The sequence below is a fragment of the Barbatula barbatula genome, assembly GCF_947034865.1.
Source record: "Barbatula barbatula genome assembly, chromosome: 13".
In the NCBI taxonomy this organism is placed as follows: Eukaryota; Metazoa; Chordata; class Actinopteri; order Cypriniformes; family Nemacheilidae; genus Barbatula; species Barbatula barbatula.
The window spans coordinates 13,827,542-13,842,111 of record NC_136776.1 but is presented as its reverse complement, the minus strand read 5'-3'; the positions used below and the strand labels follow the sequence as shown (position 1 = coordinate 13,842,111).

The 14,570-nt window shown below is 35.8% G+C and overlaps 2 protein-coding genes across 2 annotated transcripts; both read left to right on the top strand.

Annotated features, from left to right (window-relative positions):
- Nucleotides 1-1,368: 1,368 nt before the first annotated feature.
- On the top strand, nucleotides 1,369-2,942 carry LOC306903102 (uncharacterized protein). Its single transcript, XM_079472051.1, has 5 exons — nucleotides 1,369-1,404; nucleotides 1,511-1,828; nucleotides 1,926-2,072; nucleotides 2,165-2,284; nucleotides 2,415-2,942. Exons 1-5 carry the CDS (start codon nucleotides 1,380-1,382, stop codon nucleotides 2,444-2,446), a joined length of 642 nt encoding a protein of 213 aa, XP_079328177.1. The 5' UTR covers nucleotides 1,369-1,379; the 3' UTR covers nucleotides 2,447-2,942.
- Nucleotides 2,943-9,922: 6,980 nt separating this feature from the next.
- On the top strand, nucleotides 9,923-13,792 carry LOC306903214 (chemerin-like receptor 1). Its single transcript, XM_079472218.1, has 5 exons — nucleotides 9,923-10,007; nucleotides 10,684-12,595; nucleotides 12,717-12,848; nucleotides 12,991-13,118; nucleotides 13,217-13,792. Exons 1-2 carry the CDS (start codon nucleotides 10,004-10,006, stop codon nucleotides 11,613-11,615), a joined length of 936 nt encoding a protein of 311 aa, XP_079328344.1. The 5' UTR covers nucleotides 9,923-10,003; the 3' UTR covers nucleotides 11,616-12,595; nucleotides 12,717-12,848; nucleotides 12,991-13,118; nucleotides 13,217-13,792.
- The last annotated feature ends 778 nt before the right edge of the window (nucleotides 13,793-14,570 follow it).

Genomic DNA, 14,570 nt, shown 5'->3' with positions numbered 1-14,570 from the left:
TGGTTGTTTGGGAAATGGTTCCTTACGAAGATAAATACAGTATGTTGTTCCAGCAATGTCCAAAAAACTGTATTTTTTTGTTTTCTAGAAATGTCAAATCTGGTCATTTGCATAGGCACCGTGCACAAGTAGTACTGGAAACTTTTTTCCACTTCAAGCACTGCTCAGACTGTCACTCACAACCGGTCATCAAAAATGCAGCATATGTTTTTTCTTGTCATCATCTGTTTATCACTACAGCTGGCTTTCACCATCAATTCATTGCTAAAGAACATGTGTCAAAGACTCATTTTGTCTCCTTGAATCTCTTCACGGGCACACTATTATTGCTGGTGGCGGTTTCTATTGCATTGTATGTGTTTCTATTGCAAGCTGAGTTCATCACAGCATTCAATGATGGAACTGTTATTTTCTCAAACACACCCTCAACTTCATCCTCATCTTCATTGTCTTCATAACAATAATAGAATTCTAACTGACCAATACGTTTTTGACAGCTGACTATAAAGTGCACTGAGACCATTTTCAAGGTGTGAGACACGCATTAGGCTTATGCTATGCTCTGGCTGCTTTCATCCTATATAGTCAAAAGAGAAAGTCTTTCTGTCAGAGAAGTAGTGTTTTTAAAAGAAACACTACTTGTTTACATGGAGTCTTTCTTATGGATCATGTGATCAGTTGAGGACGAAGGGTTAGAAATCAGACAAAGAAATGTTATGTTAGATGGTTAGTTTGATGTTTTATTGTTTGTACGAAATTACTTTAACAGGGGAAAATGTTCTATTCTTAAGAGGCGTTCACACAATAACTAACTATAAAAACTATGCATATAGCGCTAGGTCACGCGAGTCAAGTTTGCATCAGCTGATACACATCTAGCATACCTATAGAATTATGATGCTATCACAGCTTCCATTTGAATTTCCATCAGCTGGTGCAAACATAAAAATAAAATTGGTGACAAATATTTAATGTTACAGCAGCACTATGTATATATGTAGTAGGATTACTGAACTGTGCAACAATAAATTTAAATTCAATAAATAAACTATAAACAATTTGCATACATAAATAGACATACATATAAACAAACAAACATAATTATAAACAAAAGAACCATAGCCTCTAAAAGAAATACAAAAATTAACATAGAAATGCAGTATGCATTTTAATAAATCATATATTAAATGTATTAATAGCATAAAATGAATGTTTTTGACTTGCTAACATAAGTAATGATGGTCATGAGAAACTGAGAGTTTAAAATAGCATGTAGTACAGGCTACAGTGTGGTCAGAGCAAACTTGACTTCCTCTGTTGGGTGTGAGTAAAGTATAAAAATAAGAAGCAGAGCTCATTTGTGTCTTAGTAAAGAGAACATGAGGATCACACAGCTTCAAATCTGTGAGTATAGTGATTTAAAACAGCTGAAAGTATGCCATCTTGTACTTTTCTTTGTTATTTGTTAACAGTAGATTTAATGGTGAAATGATGATTATGATTTCCATAGATCTGCTCATATGGTGTCAAGCTGCAGAGACTTTAGATCAACTGACAGATTTGGGACAAAATGTGACTATAAACTGTGATCTGGATGGAGACATTTATTGGTTATTACTGAAAGTACCAGATCCTCCTGTGATGATATTAGGCACTTTATCAACAACATCTTTATTCTTCAACACAACATTCAGACACAAATATTCAGTACAATCTAAAAATCATCTGTTTATAAATAACATCACTGTTAATGAATTAGGAGTTTATTACTGTATGAAGAAAGATACACCTCCTAAATTCAGCAGTGGCATCAGACTGAAGATAAATGGTAAGTGCTCATGTCAGAATTAAGTGTATTTATATTCAGTCTTATAGATGATAATATATACACTATTGCAGATTCTAAAGTTACTTATTATATGCAGAGCCAACAGAAAGTCCACATGAAGAGATCAGATATATAAATCAGAATCATACAGAAGTGAAACATATACAGCAGAATCAGACGCTGTGGCAGACTCTTACACTTATATTGGGTTTGCTCAATGGTGTTTTGTTCATTGTGGTCATAGGTGAGTTATTTTTCTTCAACTCTGGCTCTAAATATTAACATTTTGTTTAAGGTCATTGTTTTAGAATCTGATTGTATTGTGTTGCTCTGAAGGACTATTAAAGGCTTTTATTGATGGTAATAAAACATTTGAAGAATGTCCTTTAGAACTTCACAACACTGATCTACAGCAGGTGACCTACAGATGCTTTTCTAATCCCAAACCAGTTAAAGGTAAAATATCTCAAATCACAAGATATGTTTCAGTTGTAATACAGTACAGTATTTTTGGATTATTTAGGTACATTTAGAATAAATCAACTGCCTTCATCATGCTTATACATGTATTCATTTGCTCTTTCAGTGTGCAGAAGTGAAATGTTCAAAGCTGCATAAAGTCCAACAGGAACTGTGCTGTTACAAAGCTGCAAACATAATCTGAACAACTAACCCAAAATACAGTATATCTCACAGTGTACAGACATCTATATGATGAATTATATTACATTACCAATTTAGAGATATTAACTTTGATGTTTTTATATTATGTTTTTATTCTTGTAAATTATTTTGATAGCATGATAGTCTTGTGATGTTGGCAGTTTATTTAAACATCCACTTTATATTTCTATTAATAGAAAGCTATCAATTGTGAATTTCTATGATTACATACTTTTGACAATAACCACATAGATTTAATTGGTCAAACTGTCATTTTGGTCGAACTGTTTACCAAACTGTGTCTAGCTTGAGCAAAAGGAAAGATAAATGCTTATAGCTCAGTAATGTCAGTCATACACTGAAAAGAGTTTTAGTCAATAACCATGACAACGAAAATGAGTGACTAATGCTTATCCACTGTGGTTTTCGAAATAAAAAGAGATAAAGTGTGAAGTTTTGCATTTCTGTATTTTATAAGTTATAAATAAAAAATAATTGTTAGGTAAAATTTTTTTATAAACTAAACTGGTTTGCCGTTAAGTGATGAAAAATGAGTTTTCCCAAACCAAATAAAATTTTCAGTATATATTTTATTATAAGAAGGGTTGTGTCAGTGTTGTTACACTCAACTTAAGTGTTTAATCAAACCCAGAAATGTGTTCCAATGATCACACTGCATCCAATGACTAACAGACTCTCAACCTTCACTAGACCTGTGGTTTAATCTTGAACCGCATGCAACCACTTCAATATTTATAACACAATGGAAAATGGAAACTGTAGCACTTTGCTGCATTAAAATATATACTAAATCAGATCATGTTTAGTGCTAGATAATAATTCAATTCAGATCAATAATTAAACTTACCATATTTTACTTTAAATGTAGTTTTGTTTGCTTGCTTTTTGAAAATGACTAGAAAACAACTGGACTGCGATTGTTCCTAAAAAGTTAACTTTAAGGAGTAAGTAACATTAGATCACGGGAACTACATTTCATGCAGTGTGTTATGTTGCCATGTTTAAAAGTGTCTGCCAAGTTGTAAGTCCGAAGGTAAATTAATAACAAAGTTATTGGCTTGTAAAATGGTAGTCGACTCCAAATCATGCAAACGAGACGTGACCTAGTCCGAGTCTCTAACCGCCGCGTATCTTTGTCATTAGAAATAGTCCCCACCTACGCTTTGCTGGGACTGCCGTGAAACTTCACTCTCCTCCCCCAAACACTGTTGTTCGTTCGTGATGCGTGTGCATCATGTCTAGAACCTGTGTTCTACGTATAACCCCAGGATTTTACTGTGCGCGCGTCATTCCACAAAGATTACTTCTATAATCTTGGCACGTTCACTGCAGGATATGTAAAGCAACTATCCTTGAAAGAGGGGAAAATACCAACTTTATTTGGAGCTGTCACAAATCACAACCTGAAAGTGTGTCTACTTTCTTTGTCTTACCTTAAATAAATATTTGTGTACCTTATGTCTGTGTTTAGCTAACTAAGCCTTAAAAATCCAATGTTACGTACTCTTTAATGCAAGAAACCTGGCCAAACTGTACACGTTCACTCAATGGATGGATGAACTGACAGGATTTCCTCCAGTTAAGTGGCTTGACATCTACACTTGCCAAACAGAGAAACCAAGCATCTATAGTAAAGATAAACTAAGAGCGTATACTAGATGCCTACATGTACAAACTGTCAGAAATGCGAAAGGACTCTTTTTGTTTTGTCCCCAGCGAATGCTCTGATGGATGTGTGCCGTTGGCGCCAAAGGGGTCTATAGAGGTTTCATCATCATTGAGCTGTGTGCCTCTATAGATGACATGTTATGATCTGTCAGGCCCCACAGGAGCTGATCCTTCACAAACACAAGAAATGTGAATAGTATCGTCCAGGAAGATTTTTATGTGTTCCTGTAACTTTACTGGAAACATATGGTGGTAGCACCACTAAGGTCAAGGGTTCATCAAATGTGACCCTGACAGTGCAAGTGGTTTAGGCTGTATAACCCTTTTAATTTATTTAGTTAGACCTGTTTGTTTCTATATTTATTAGTAAGGAGAACTTGAGCCACATGCAAAACTTTATTTTTGCATTCTTTTCCATTAGGGCATACAGTATGTGTTTTGTTTTTACTTTCACTCTCTTCAAATATCTAGGTACTGTAGCCCAATGTCTTTCCACTTTTTAACCAATCCCTGACAAGTACTCTGACACCATCCAATCACATGTGGATTATATTGTTGTACCTGCTCTTGCACTCAGTTGAAGTTTTGTATAGGAATGGAAATATATGAGAGGCTCATTCTGGTAGAAAGTTACTAAGGACACTGGAGATAAAATGTCAGTGAGTATAAATAATATATTTGAGAGTAACAAGATGTTCTGCTCCTTCATCCCTGATATTTGTGACCAGCAGTGTGAAACACTTTTGTTAAAGGTATGTTGAATTTATGGTATTATGAGCGATTCTTTTAAAAAACATGATTTTCTTTTAAACTTACTGCAAGGTCATTCACTTGGTTACAGTTAAAACATACTTAGCCGGGAAGTTATACAGTGTTTACATTAAAGACATAATGAAAATGATTAATTTGTCTTTATCATAATCAATCAGTCTGTAAAACCATATTAGCCAGTCGTGTCATATGTTCTTGAAGTCTGTTTTGGGAATGTCTTCAAACCAGACAAACTGGCCACATTCTAAACATTAAAGACATTCAGTGTACAAACCAGCGTTGCCTGAGTTACCATTGTTTATCATAATCTGCGACGCGTCATACATTTGACAGGGAAATGAACTAGATTTTAAAGTGAGATTTTTTGTCTTTTCACTGTGTAAGGAATATTGACATGTCATATTGAACATAATATTTTAGATGAGATTATTTATGGCATTATTTTGGTGAAATTGCTTACTTTCTAGAAATCACAAATGTCACGCAATAATATAAAGACACTTTATTTCAATGATTTATAGAAATAGTTCATAATGTTTGGGGAAAAGACTTTAACTTGTTTTTTTTGTACTCCACAATTTACAATACCGTTTATACTTCAAAAACCTAGTCACCTGACCAACCTAACGTACAACGGAACTACGTAAAACGTGACGTTTAACACGGACGTGAAAGCATTGTGATCCGACATTTCACAAAGCAGTTCTTTAGAGTAAAAATTTGTTTGTTTTGATTTTAGTTTTCATTTATTAATTTAAAACATATTTCATTGAGAAACCATGATCATCAGGTATGTTTAATTCAATCGGACTGAAATGCTTTGTAGGCCTACACGTGTCTTGTTTGCGACACGTGTATTAGCATTGAAAGCTAATTTAGTTGTTTGTCAATCTTCATTTTATCAACTTTTAAGAAACTGGAAATAGGTAAACTTGAATTAACATGAAGTTGATAATAAGGCTGGTCACTCTGTTGTTGTTGTTGCGCTGTTATTTATTTGTTTTTGATTGACGTTAGCTGGTTAGCAGGCCTGTGCTTCTATAACAATTGTAGGATGGATGTATGCTACATTTGGTCCAGTGTGTTTTGGTCCTATTTAACAGTTTGATATTATTTTAAGTAGTATCATGGCAGTGCTGTGTTTTTATCTTAATGTAAACTGTGCGCTTAAAACAAATGTATTATTAGCTACACTTATAATTACAAAACTTATCAAACTTTATCCTTCAAATGTTTAATGTACTGTATTTTCCACAAAATTACACTTTCCATAAAGGAAGATTTGAAACCAACATATTAGTGTCTGGGTGCATGTGCAGTTAGTGAGGGAACCGAAGCCATGACATTGGTGTTGAGAGCATCATGCTATTCTATATGAACTTACAATAACTAGTTTTTTCAGTTTCAGAAGTTGCTGCGTCATTTGGGCATGGCTCACATACCTCTGTGCTGCTTCTACGCGTGAGCACATACTTAAATTAAAATGAAATGTAAAAAGTGAATTATAACTGTGTGCAAACAGATTGTGAACTTGTGAAGTCTCTCTCATTTCAGGGTATCCAACAATCCAAGTTGAGGCTGTTATTGGAGGTTCGGTTGTCCTGCCATGTGCTTTAAGTAAAAATGAGCACAACCTTCAAGACATTAATGTAGTTTGGAGACACAACGGCAATCTGAAAGTGTATGACATCATCGGGGGAAAATGGTCAGAACAGCATCAGGACCCCTTCTACAAAAACAGAATTGAAGCCTTCTCTGAGGAGTTTGTGAAAAGAAACTTCTCCATCAAACTCCACAATCTCACACACAGTGATGCTGGAAAGTACCAGTGCTACAAAATACATTCAAATGAACTTGTGACCATACAGCTGGTCATCAACGGTGTGTAAAACTGACTAACATGACATTTATATGAAGTTTTCTTGTTGTTTATAGAACTATTTCCAGTCTACATGTATATACATTACAGAAAGGTTTTGCATTTAAAAAGTGCCAGTAATCATTTGTATTAACTATTTTGTTGCAGAACCAACAGGAGCAAAAGAAAATCCACAAGCACCCGAAGTCGGAAACCATGCAAGAGAAACAAAGGGGATGATGATATTAGTTCCAGTGCTTTGTGTTTCTGTGCTTTTATATAACTCTGTATTACATTGATACTGTAGAGTCGGTCTGAACAAAAGGTTAACCCCCTATGATCATAAAACCCCAACTGTCCTATGTTATCTCCCTTTCAACTCTGACCAGGGCACATTCCAATACTCGCCCCTGGACTTCAAAGGGATTCTTGGGGGCAGGACTGGGCTTGTGTCCTAAGATGAGAAAAGGCCAGGTGGCGCCAGAAACAGATAGCCTGGTTGCTTGAGTGATAATTGGACAATAAGTGCGCGCACCGGTCCCACATATCTCATGGAGGAAATCGGGAGCTTGAGAGGACGAGTGGCAGGACTGTTGGTGAGAGAGGACCGGGCCCGGACATTTGTTAAGTTTGTATTGATGTTTTTGTGGCCGGCAGTCTACCATGAGGTGGCTGCCGGTCTTTTACTCTGGTGTTATTGTTTGTTTATTTTGATTAAAGTTTGTTGTACGTTCGCCGGTTCCTGCCTCCTTCCTTCCCTTTTATTGAATCTCATTACATTTATCTATTTCTAAATAGCTGCGTTTTAGCTTTGCCCCTTTAAAATAATGAGATTGTCCTTGATGGTTTATGCAGATGTGAATAGCTGATGTAATACTGCCACTCTTTACTTTGTCTATTTCTTTCTTTCTTTACTGCCTTTACGTTTCATGTGTGTTTGCTCAGTGTTACCTAAGCTTTGTTTCCCCCATTATTTGTTGTGATCACGTGAAATCATACAAGAAAAGTGGAAGCTGGACATGTCATACATGGCTGGTATCACCACCACTGATAATGCCTCAGCAAACAAGAACTTTTTTTAGCAGGACTTTACATGGGTTCCCTGCTGTTGGCATAGACCATGAGTCTGGAGCATTGTCAAGATTGAGAAAGACAGAATCTGCCTTCAGAAGAAGAAGAAACAAAAAGATTTGCAACTGCCCGAACAGAGATTGATATATGAAGAGCCCACACGCTGGGATGACAAGAACAGCAGCAGCCGCTCTGTTCTGTTTTAGCTGATGATTGAAAGAAATGGCATCTAATGCTTAAGGATTCAGACATTGCAGTTCTTGAGGCTGTTGAGGAAAATGACATCACCCTAAAATGTAAACTTAAAGATTGTGTCCGAGAATATCTCAGACAGAGGTATGAGGACACACATCTTCAGCTGATGCTGAACACAGCCATGTTTCTTGACCCATGGTTCAAAAACTTGGAGGATAGATCATCCAGACGAGAAAATGGTGGTGCAGAATCAGAACTCAAAAATGAGTTCTCATTGCAGTATATGAGTTTATCTGTTAATGAGTTCATGTGACTATAAACTGTGCTCTGGATGATGAGGCTGTTTATTGGGTTTTACAGAAACAATCAGATTCTCCTACAGTGATACTGCGCTCGTTCTCAAACCCAACATCAGACTGTCACTTCAATAAAACATTTAAATGTATATTCTAATAAGCAAGTTTATATGACTATATTGAATTTGTTTATATTTTCTTTCCCATGTGGTTCCTGCCTTGTGATCGTTGACGATAGCCTCCACACAGTATATGGCCAAACACCAAAGATTGAAATTAAGCCAAAACATGTTTTTCTTTAGCCGTCAGCAATGGTGCAATATATGGCCACACGTTCCCTTTTATGTCCAGGAAGAAGTGAACAACTGGTTTGGGGCTTACACAGAGAGGGTTCCTGTAAAAGCAGGATTGTATGTTACATCTGAGCTCTTCAGTCTCAAAAATGACAAGCAATAGCTTAGCGCATAATAATTAAATAGAACAAACTAAACATTGCTTTAGGTTTCGGATAAAGAAACTAAATAATCAAATGCAAAATAACATTGTATATTCTTCACTGTATTATTGAAGTATCACTACAGAACTATTTGAGAATACTCGTCAAGTCGGGTGTTTTGACAGACTTCTGTCTAGTATTTGTCCCTTCAAGCACAAGAAGACACAGTAAGAAAGAGAGAGGCCTATGATATCTATGTCCTTGGCCCGTTCGGACAAATCCATCCGACCGCCCCGAGCTTTCAGGCACTAGCCGAGCCCTGAGCTGAGTAGCTTTCTAACGTTAGACAAAAATAATTTAAGTTACAGCGAGTGCTTTAGTAGATACTGTATTCTTGAGGGGACGAAGACAGTAAAAACATAAGCACCATTAAACAGCTGTAGACAGAAACAGGTGTGGTTAAACAACAGTTAAACAGAAGCTCTTCACGTGAATATCAAGTTCGAGCTGTAATTTTTCAACTTGTGCGAGAAAGATGAATATTGCTCGTTCGCGCCAAACGCATCATTTGCGCCACCCGGCTCGAATTCGCATCTATTCACATTATTGCATTGACTACAAATATTGTATATGGGGTGCACAGACGATGACCAGCAATTTGCTGGGGTGGCACGGAAAAAAAATGCTTTCATGGAAACCCTAGCTGCGTCACATCCCCAAACCAGTTGTTCACCGTTTCCTGGACATAAAGGGGAACGTGTGGCCAAATATTGCACCACTGTCTACTGTTTGTTGCTAAAATATATATATTTTTTGTACAATATATGGATCATTCACTGGTCTATGAATTAATAACCCTACTTCTTGTATTTTATATGCTTTTAGTTTGGCCATATACTGTGTGAGGGCTGTCTTCAATTATAACAAAGCACGAATGACATAGGAAAACAAATACAAATAAATTCTATATTGTCATGATAATAGTGGCCCTGGTTTACAAAAATACATCACAGTGGTCTCTTGCTTCACATCTTCACTGAGGGAAGCAAAACCGTAAAACCACCTCGTCTTCCTACATCATCACCCCACCCATTATCTGTCCTTTATACAGAAACAAACTGCCACTAATTGTTCATGCAGAGACTTGGGTTTGGACAACATCACAAAGACAAAAAGAGGGAAATAAAAACAATAGAATGGGTAAGAGTGTACAGTAGGCTACATATATATCATATTTCTATGTTTGTATATGTGTATATTGTATATGTATAATGTAGCAAATAATTTCTGTTTTTAAAAGACTCGTTGCATACGTGTTGTGTATGTGTTGGGGTGGAATTTTATTACATCTTTTTTAAAGGGAAGCTTTTTTTTTCTTCCAGTTCCTTCCTTTTGTAAAGCAGAAAGGTTCTTAAGATGTTCAAGGTTCTTTATGGAACCAAAAGGTTCTTCTATGCAATTGAATGTCCTTTGGAAGCACCTTTTTTAAGAGTGTAGAGGTTGATGAAGCAAGATGTCCAATGCATCATTTTTAAATCACCAGACTCTGATTTTAAGCCTATACTCTTATAAAATGCTTTACGATGCGATTGAAAAATCTTGTTTGTCCAAATGGTTCCATAAAGAACATTTAACATCCTAAGAACCTTTCTGTCTCTTTGTGTTCTTTGTGGCGAAAAGGGTTTTTCAGTTTTATAAAGATAAGAATGAGATTCTATAAAGAACCTTTGACTGAATGGTTCTTTGTGGAACCAAACAGGACATCGCTGTGAAGAACCCTGTAAGCACCTTTATTTTTGAGTGTATTTGCTTTGGTTTGCTTTTCATTGCACATGAGTTTGAAATCATGTGGCATCTCTCTCTTTTCTTTGTGCAGTGGACATCACTTTGGGACTTCAAAATCTGACAGAAGTCAACAGTCACCCCAGAGAGTGGATGGGTTTAGAAAACAGAGAAATCTTCATCATATTCTTATATGTTGTCATCTTAGTAATTGGTGTCATTGGAAATGGTCTTGTCATCTTTGTGACCAGCTACAAAATGAAGATGACAGTCAACTCCAACTGGTTTCTTAGTTTGGCGATTGCGGACTTCATTTTCCTCTTGTCCATGATTTTCTGCATTGTTGCCATCTATCAAAAAAACCTTTGGCCCTTCAGTGACTTCCTGTGTAAATACTCACACTTTCTGAAAATACAAAATATGTTTGCAAGCATTTTTTTCCTTACCGTTATCAGTCTGGATCGATGCCTGTGCACATGGATGGTTGTGTGGGCTCAAAATAAACGGACTCTAGTCAAAGCCAGAATTATCTGTATGTTTGTGTGGCTTTCATCCATCTGCTTCAGCATCCCCTTTGCCATTGCTTATTCTGTAGAGGAACTTAATGGATTTAAACACTGTGCCATAAAATCCTTTGCTTTCCGATTGCCTCTGACCACATTCAGGTTTATGGTAGGCTTTCTAATTCCCTTCTTCATCATTCTGTCTTCATACATAGCTATTGGTGTGCGGGTGAAACGTCTAAAAAGGGGAAATCCTCTTCGTCCTTTCCGGGTCATATCTGTGATTCTGGTCTTTTTCATATGCTGGTTTCCTTGTCATGTTGTACAGTTAAGAAACTGGAGTTTGAAAAATGTTCCTATTGAAACTGCAACATCGTTCGTAACCGCCATGATTTATCTGAACAGCTGTCTGAACCCCTTTCTCTATGTGTTCATGTGTGAAGAGTTTAAGAAGAAAATTAAAACATCTCTGCTGCTGGTGCTTGAGACGGCTTTTACTGAGGATCATCTGATTTCACATTAAACTCGTCTTGCTCACACCTTTTGCTCAAACATTGTGCTTAAAAAAAACTGCTAATTTTAAACACTTGCTTCACTGAATAACTTGTGTTTTTTTTCATTCAAAGTCACAATCTATGTCAACACATACATACAATCTTTATTACATATATTTACAATTAATGTCTGGCTGTTTGGTATGACCAAATACTATATAGGGTTTTAAGTGTCACACACTATTATCCTTCCCTGAACTAACTATTACGTAAATAAACAAATGCAAAATAACATATTCTTCACTTTTTTAATTCAATATAAATGACTTAACTTAACCTGTTGATTTCGAGGATACTTGTCTAGCTGAAGTACGGAAGTTTCCCTCTAGTGTTAAAATGACAAACACTTGACTTCCTATGTGATGAGTGTGAGCTTTTATAGAGCTTTGTAGAAGAGTTCAGTTTATGCAGTGTGTGGTGTGAAGCAGTTTTTATTATATAGACGTGTTCAGATCAAAGCAACAACATGAGGATTATTCAGCTTCAGCTCTGTAAGTATATTGTGTGTTATGTTGCTTTTTATTAGAAATAGTTTTCTGCTTCCAAAAGGGGGTTTATAGTCCCTGCCACTTTTAATGATGCATTTTTATTAATCCTTATTTTCCTTATTTTCATCTTAAAGGTGTATTAATGTGGTGTCAAGCTGCAGAGACTTTTGATCAACTGACTGAATTGGGACAGAATGTGACTATAAACTGTGATCTGGATGATGAGGACGTTTATTGGGTTTTACAGAAACAATCAGATTCTCCTACAGTGATTCTGCGCTCATTCTCAAACCCAGCATTTGTATTTCACTTCAACAAAACATTAAAAAGCAAATATTCAGTACAATCTAAACATCGTCTGGTTATATATAATATCACTGTAGATGAGTTAGGAGTTTATTACTGTATGAACAAAGATACACCTCCAAAACTCAGTCACAGCACAAGACTGAACATCATTGGTAAGAACATCAGAATGTTTAACTCAGTATTACAAACACATCAGTTCTCTCTGAGTTATTGTGCTTGAGAAGACTGACAGTCATCACTGTAACAGAATTCAATGCATATCTTTATTTTCAGAAGAAACTCAACTGAGCGAGTTCAATACAACCGAGTTCAAGAATCACACAAATGTAAAAGAGCAAAACTCAACACAACTGAAGATTTTCACTCTCATATTGGTTCTGCTGAATGCTGTTCTGATCATTACAGGTGAGATCTTTCAGCTTTACAGTAAGTTTGAAGATAAAGCTGCTCACAATGTGGCTCTACAACAGAAAGGTGAGGCCGTAATAAAGCTTTGGGAAAAACTATTAATGACCACAAATATTGACTCTGAATTCACTGTCATCAGGATTCTTAAATGCTGCTTCTGTTGAAAATGGATGTTGGAACAGATCTGGAAAAGGTTCACAACTTTATAACACTGAACTGCAGCAGATTCAACATTTAAAAGAGTCTCAAGACCCAAATCAATCACAGGTAAGACTATTAATATCATTCATGATATTCACTGGAAACAACCAAGATCTGGATTACTGTCGTTTATTTGTTAATATTGATTTCTGTTCATCTTTCAGTATGTGACAGTGGTTTTCCAGACTGTTTAAAATATTAAGACCAGCCAGATCAACAGCACCAGCAACCAGAGTAAATCTCTATTTATTTTGTACAATACAGGATCATTCACTGGTTTATGAATTAATAACTTGTTTTTTATTTAAACAACTAGAAAAATTACATACAATTTTATAAAAACATGCATATCTGTAAATAATGAAAATGCCTTGAAAAACCATCTTATCAATGTTTTCTGATGTCAGAGTTTTGATATCCAAACTGTTTAAATTATTTGGAATATCTGAAATATTTTGTTGAAAGCAGTAGGCTAATGTTTGTATAAATCAGTATCTATTTGTATAAAGATGCAAATTCTGAAGAAGAAAACAGCCTAAGTTTAAATATCACTGGATGATAATGCTCGCTATTTCCAGTTAACAACTTTCTGTTTTGCTTTGATGTATAAACAAAAGTGTTCCCAAAGCAAAAATATCCAATAGTTTATACTGGCATTTATATTTTAACATCACACGATCATGTCAAATTATGTGTATTTTCATTTTCAGCAAATACTTGAATAAAAATATTATAAAGTCAAGAAAAAGTTTCCAATGGTTTGGTCACCTGCAGCCAATGACTAATATAGTCTCACCTTTGACTAGACCGGCGGTTTAACCTTGAACCAAGTGCAGTGTTTTTCTCAGAACAATTAACATGAATGTATCAGCTCATGGTTTTCTTAACCACAAATGGAAACAGAGTAGCATTGTAGTATGGTTACTAGTGTTTATAATTTTGCTATAATTCACAAGTTATGCACATTTAATATAACACTTTTGTAACATGGAATAACCTCAAATACTTTTACATAGACATGCTAGTTGTGACCTGAATGAAAATACTGCCAAGGAAGTCAAAGTCTCAAGCGTTGGATGTTGACAAGCAACACATGAGAAAACTACAAAGACAAGTGAGCATCCCTGTGCCATATTGTACAGGGAAGAACTCTTAAAGTGGGAACTATGGAGCAAGAAATGTTAAATAGGTGTTTGGAAAAGTAATAAACAATACTCATGGCTGGTACAACTCTTTGTATGGTATCATTTTCCCAGAGCGCACAAAAGCAAATAGATTTCAATCAGAGACTGAAACAGATAAAGTAGTGATGCTCAAACACATCCTAAGACCCAAATAATAATGATCATTCAAATAAACTAATATATAACATAGAAATATATCAATGGTATCCTGTTAAATATCCACTATGACTTTTATTTAGACTTTGTACAAACCGACAACGCTGGTTAGTCTTGAGTCTAGCCTTCATGTTCCTGCTGTTAAAAATCAAAGTTTTGCCACAGGAAGTCCCGGTAC

Bases quoted from the DNA above. Each gene is read 5' to 3' on its own strand.
- LOC306903102 (XM_079472051.1), top strand. From the start codon at position 1,380: ATGAGGATCACACAGCTTCAAATCT. The intron at 1,829-1,925 runs GTAAGTGCTCAT...TATTATATGCAG, and splicing joins CATCAGACTGAAGATAAATG to AGCCAACAGAAAGTCCACAT. The intron at 2,073-2,164 runs GTGAGTTATTTT...GTTGCTCTGAAG, and splicing joins TTTGTTCATTGTGGTCATAG to GACTATTAAAGGCTTTTATT.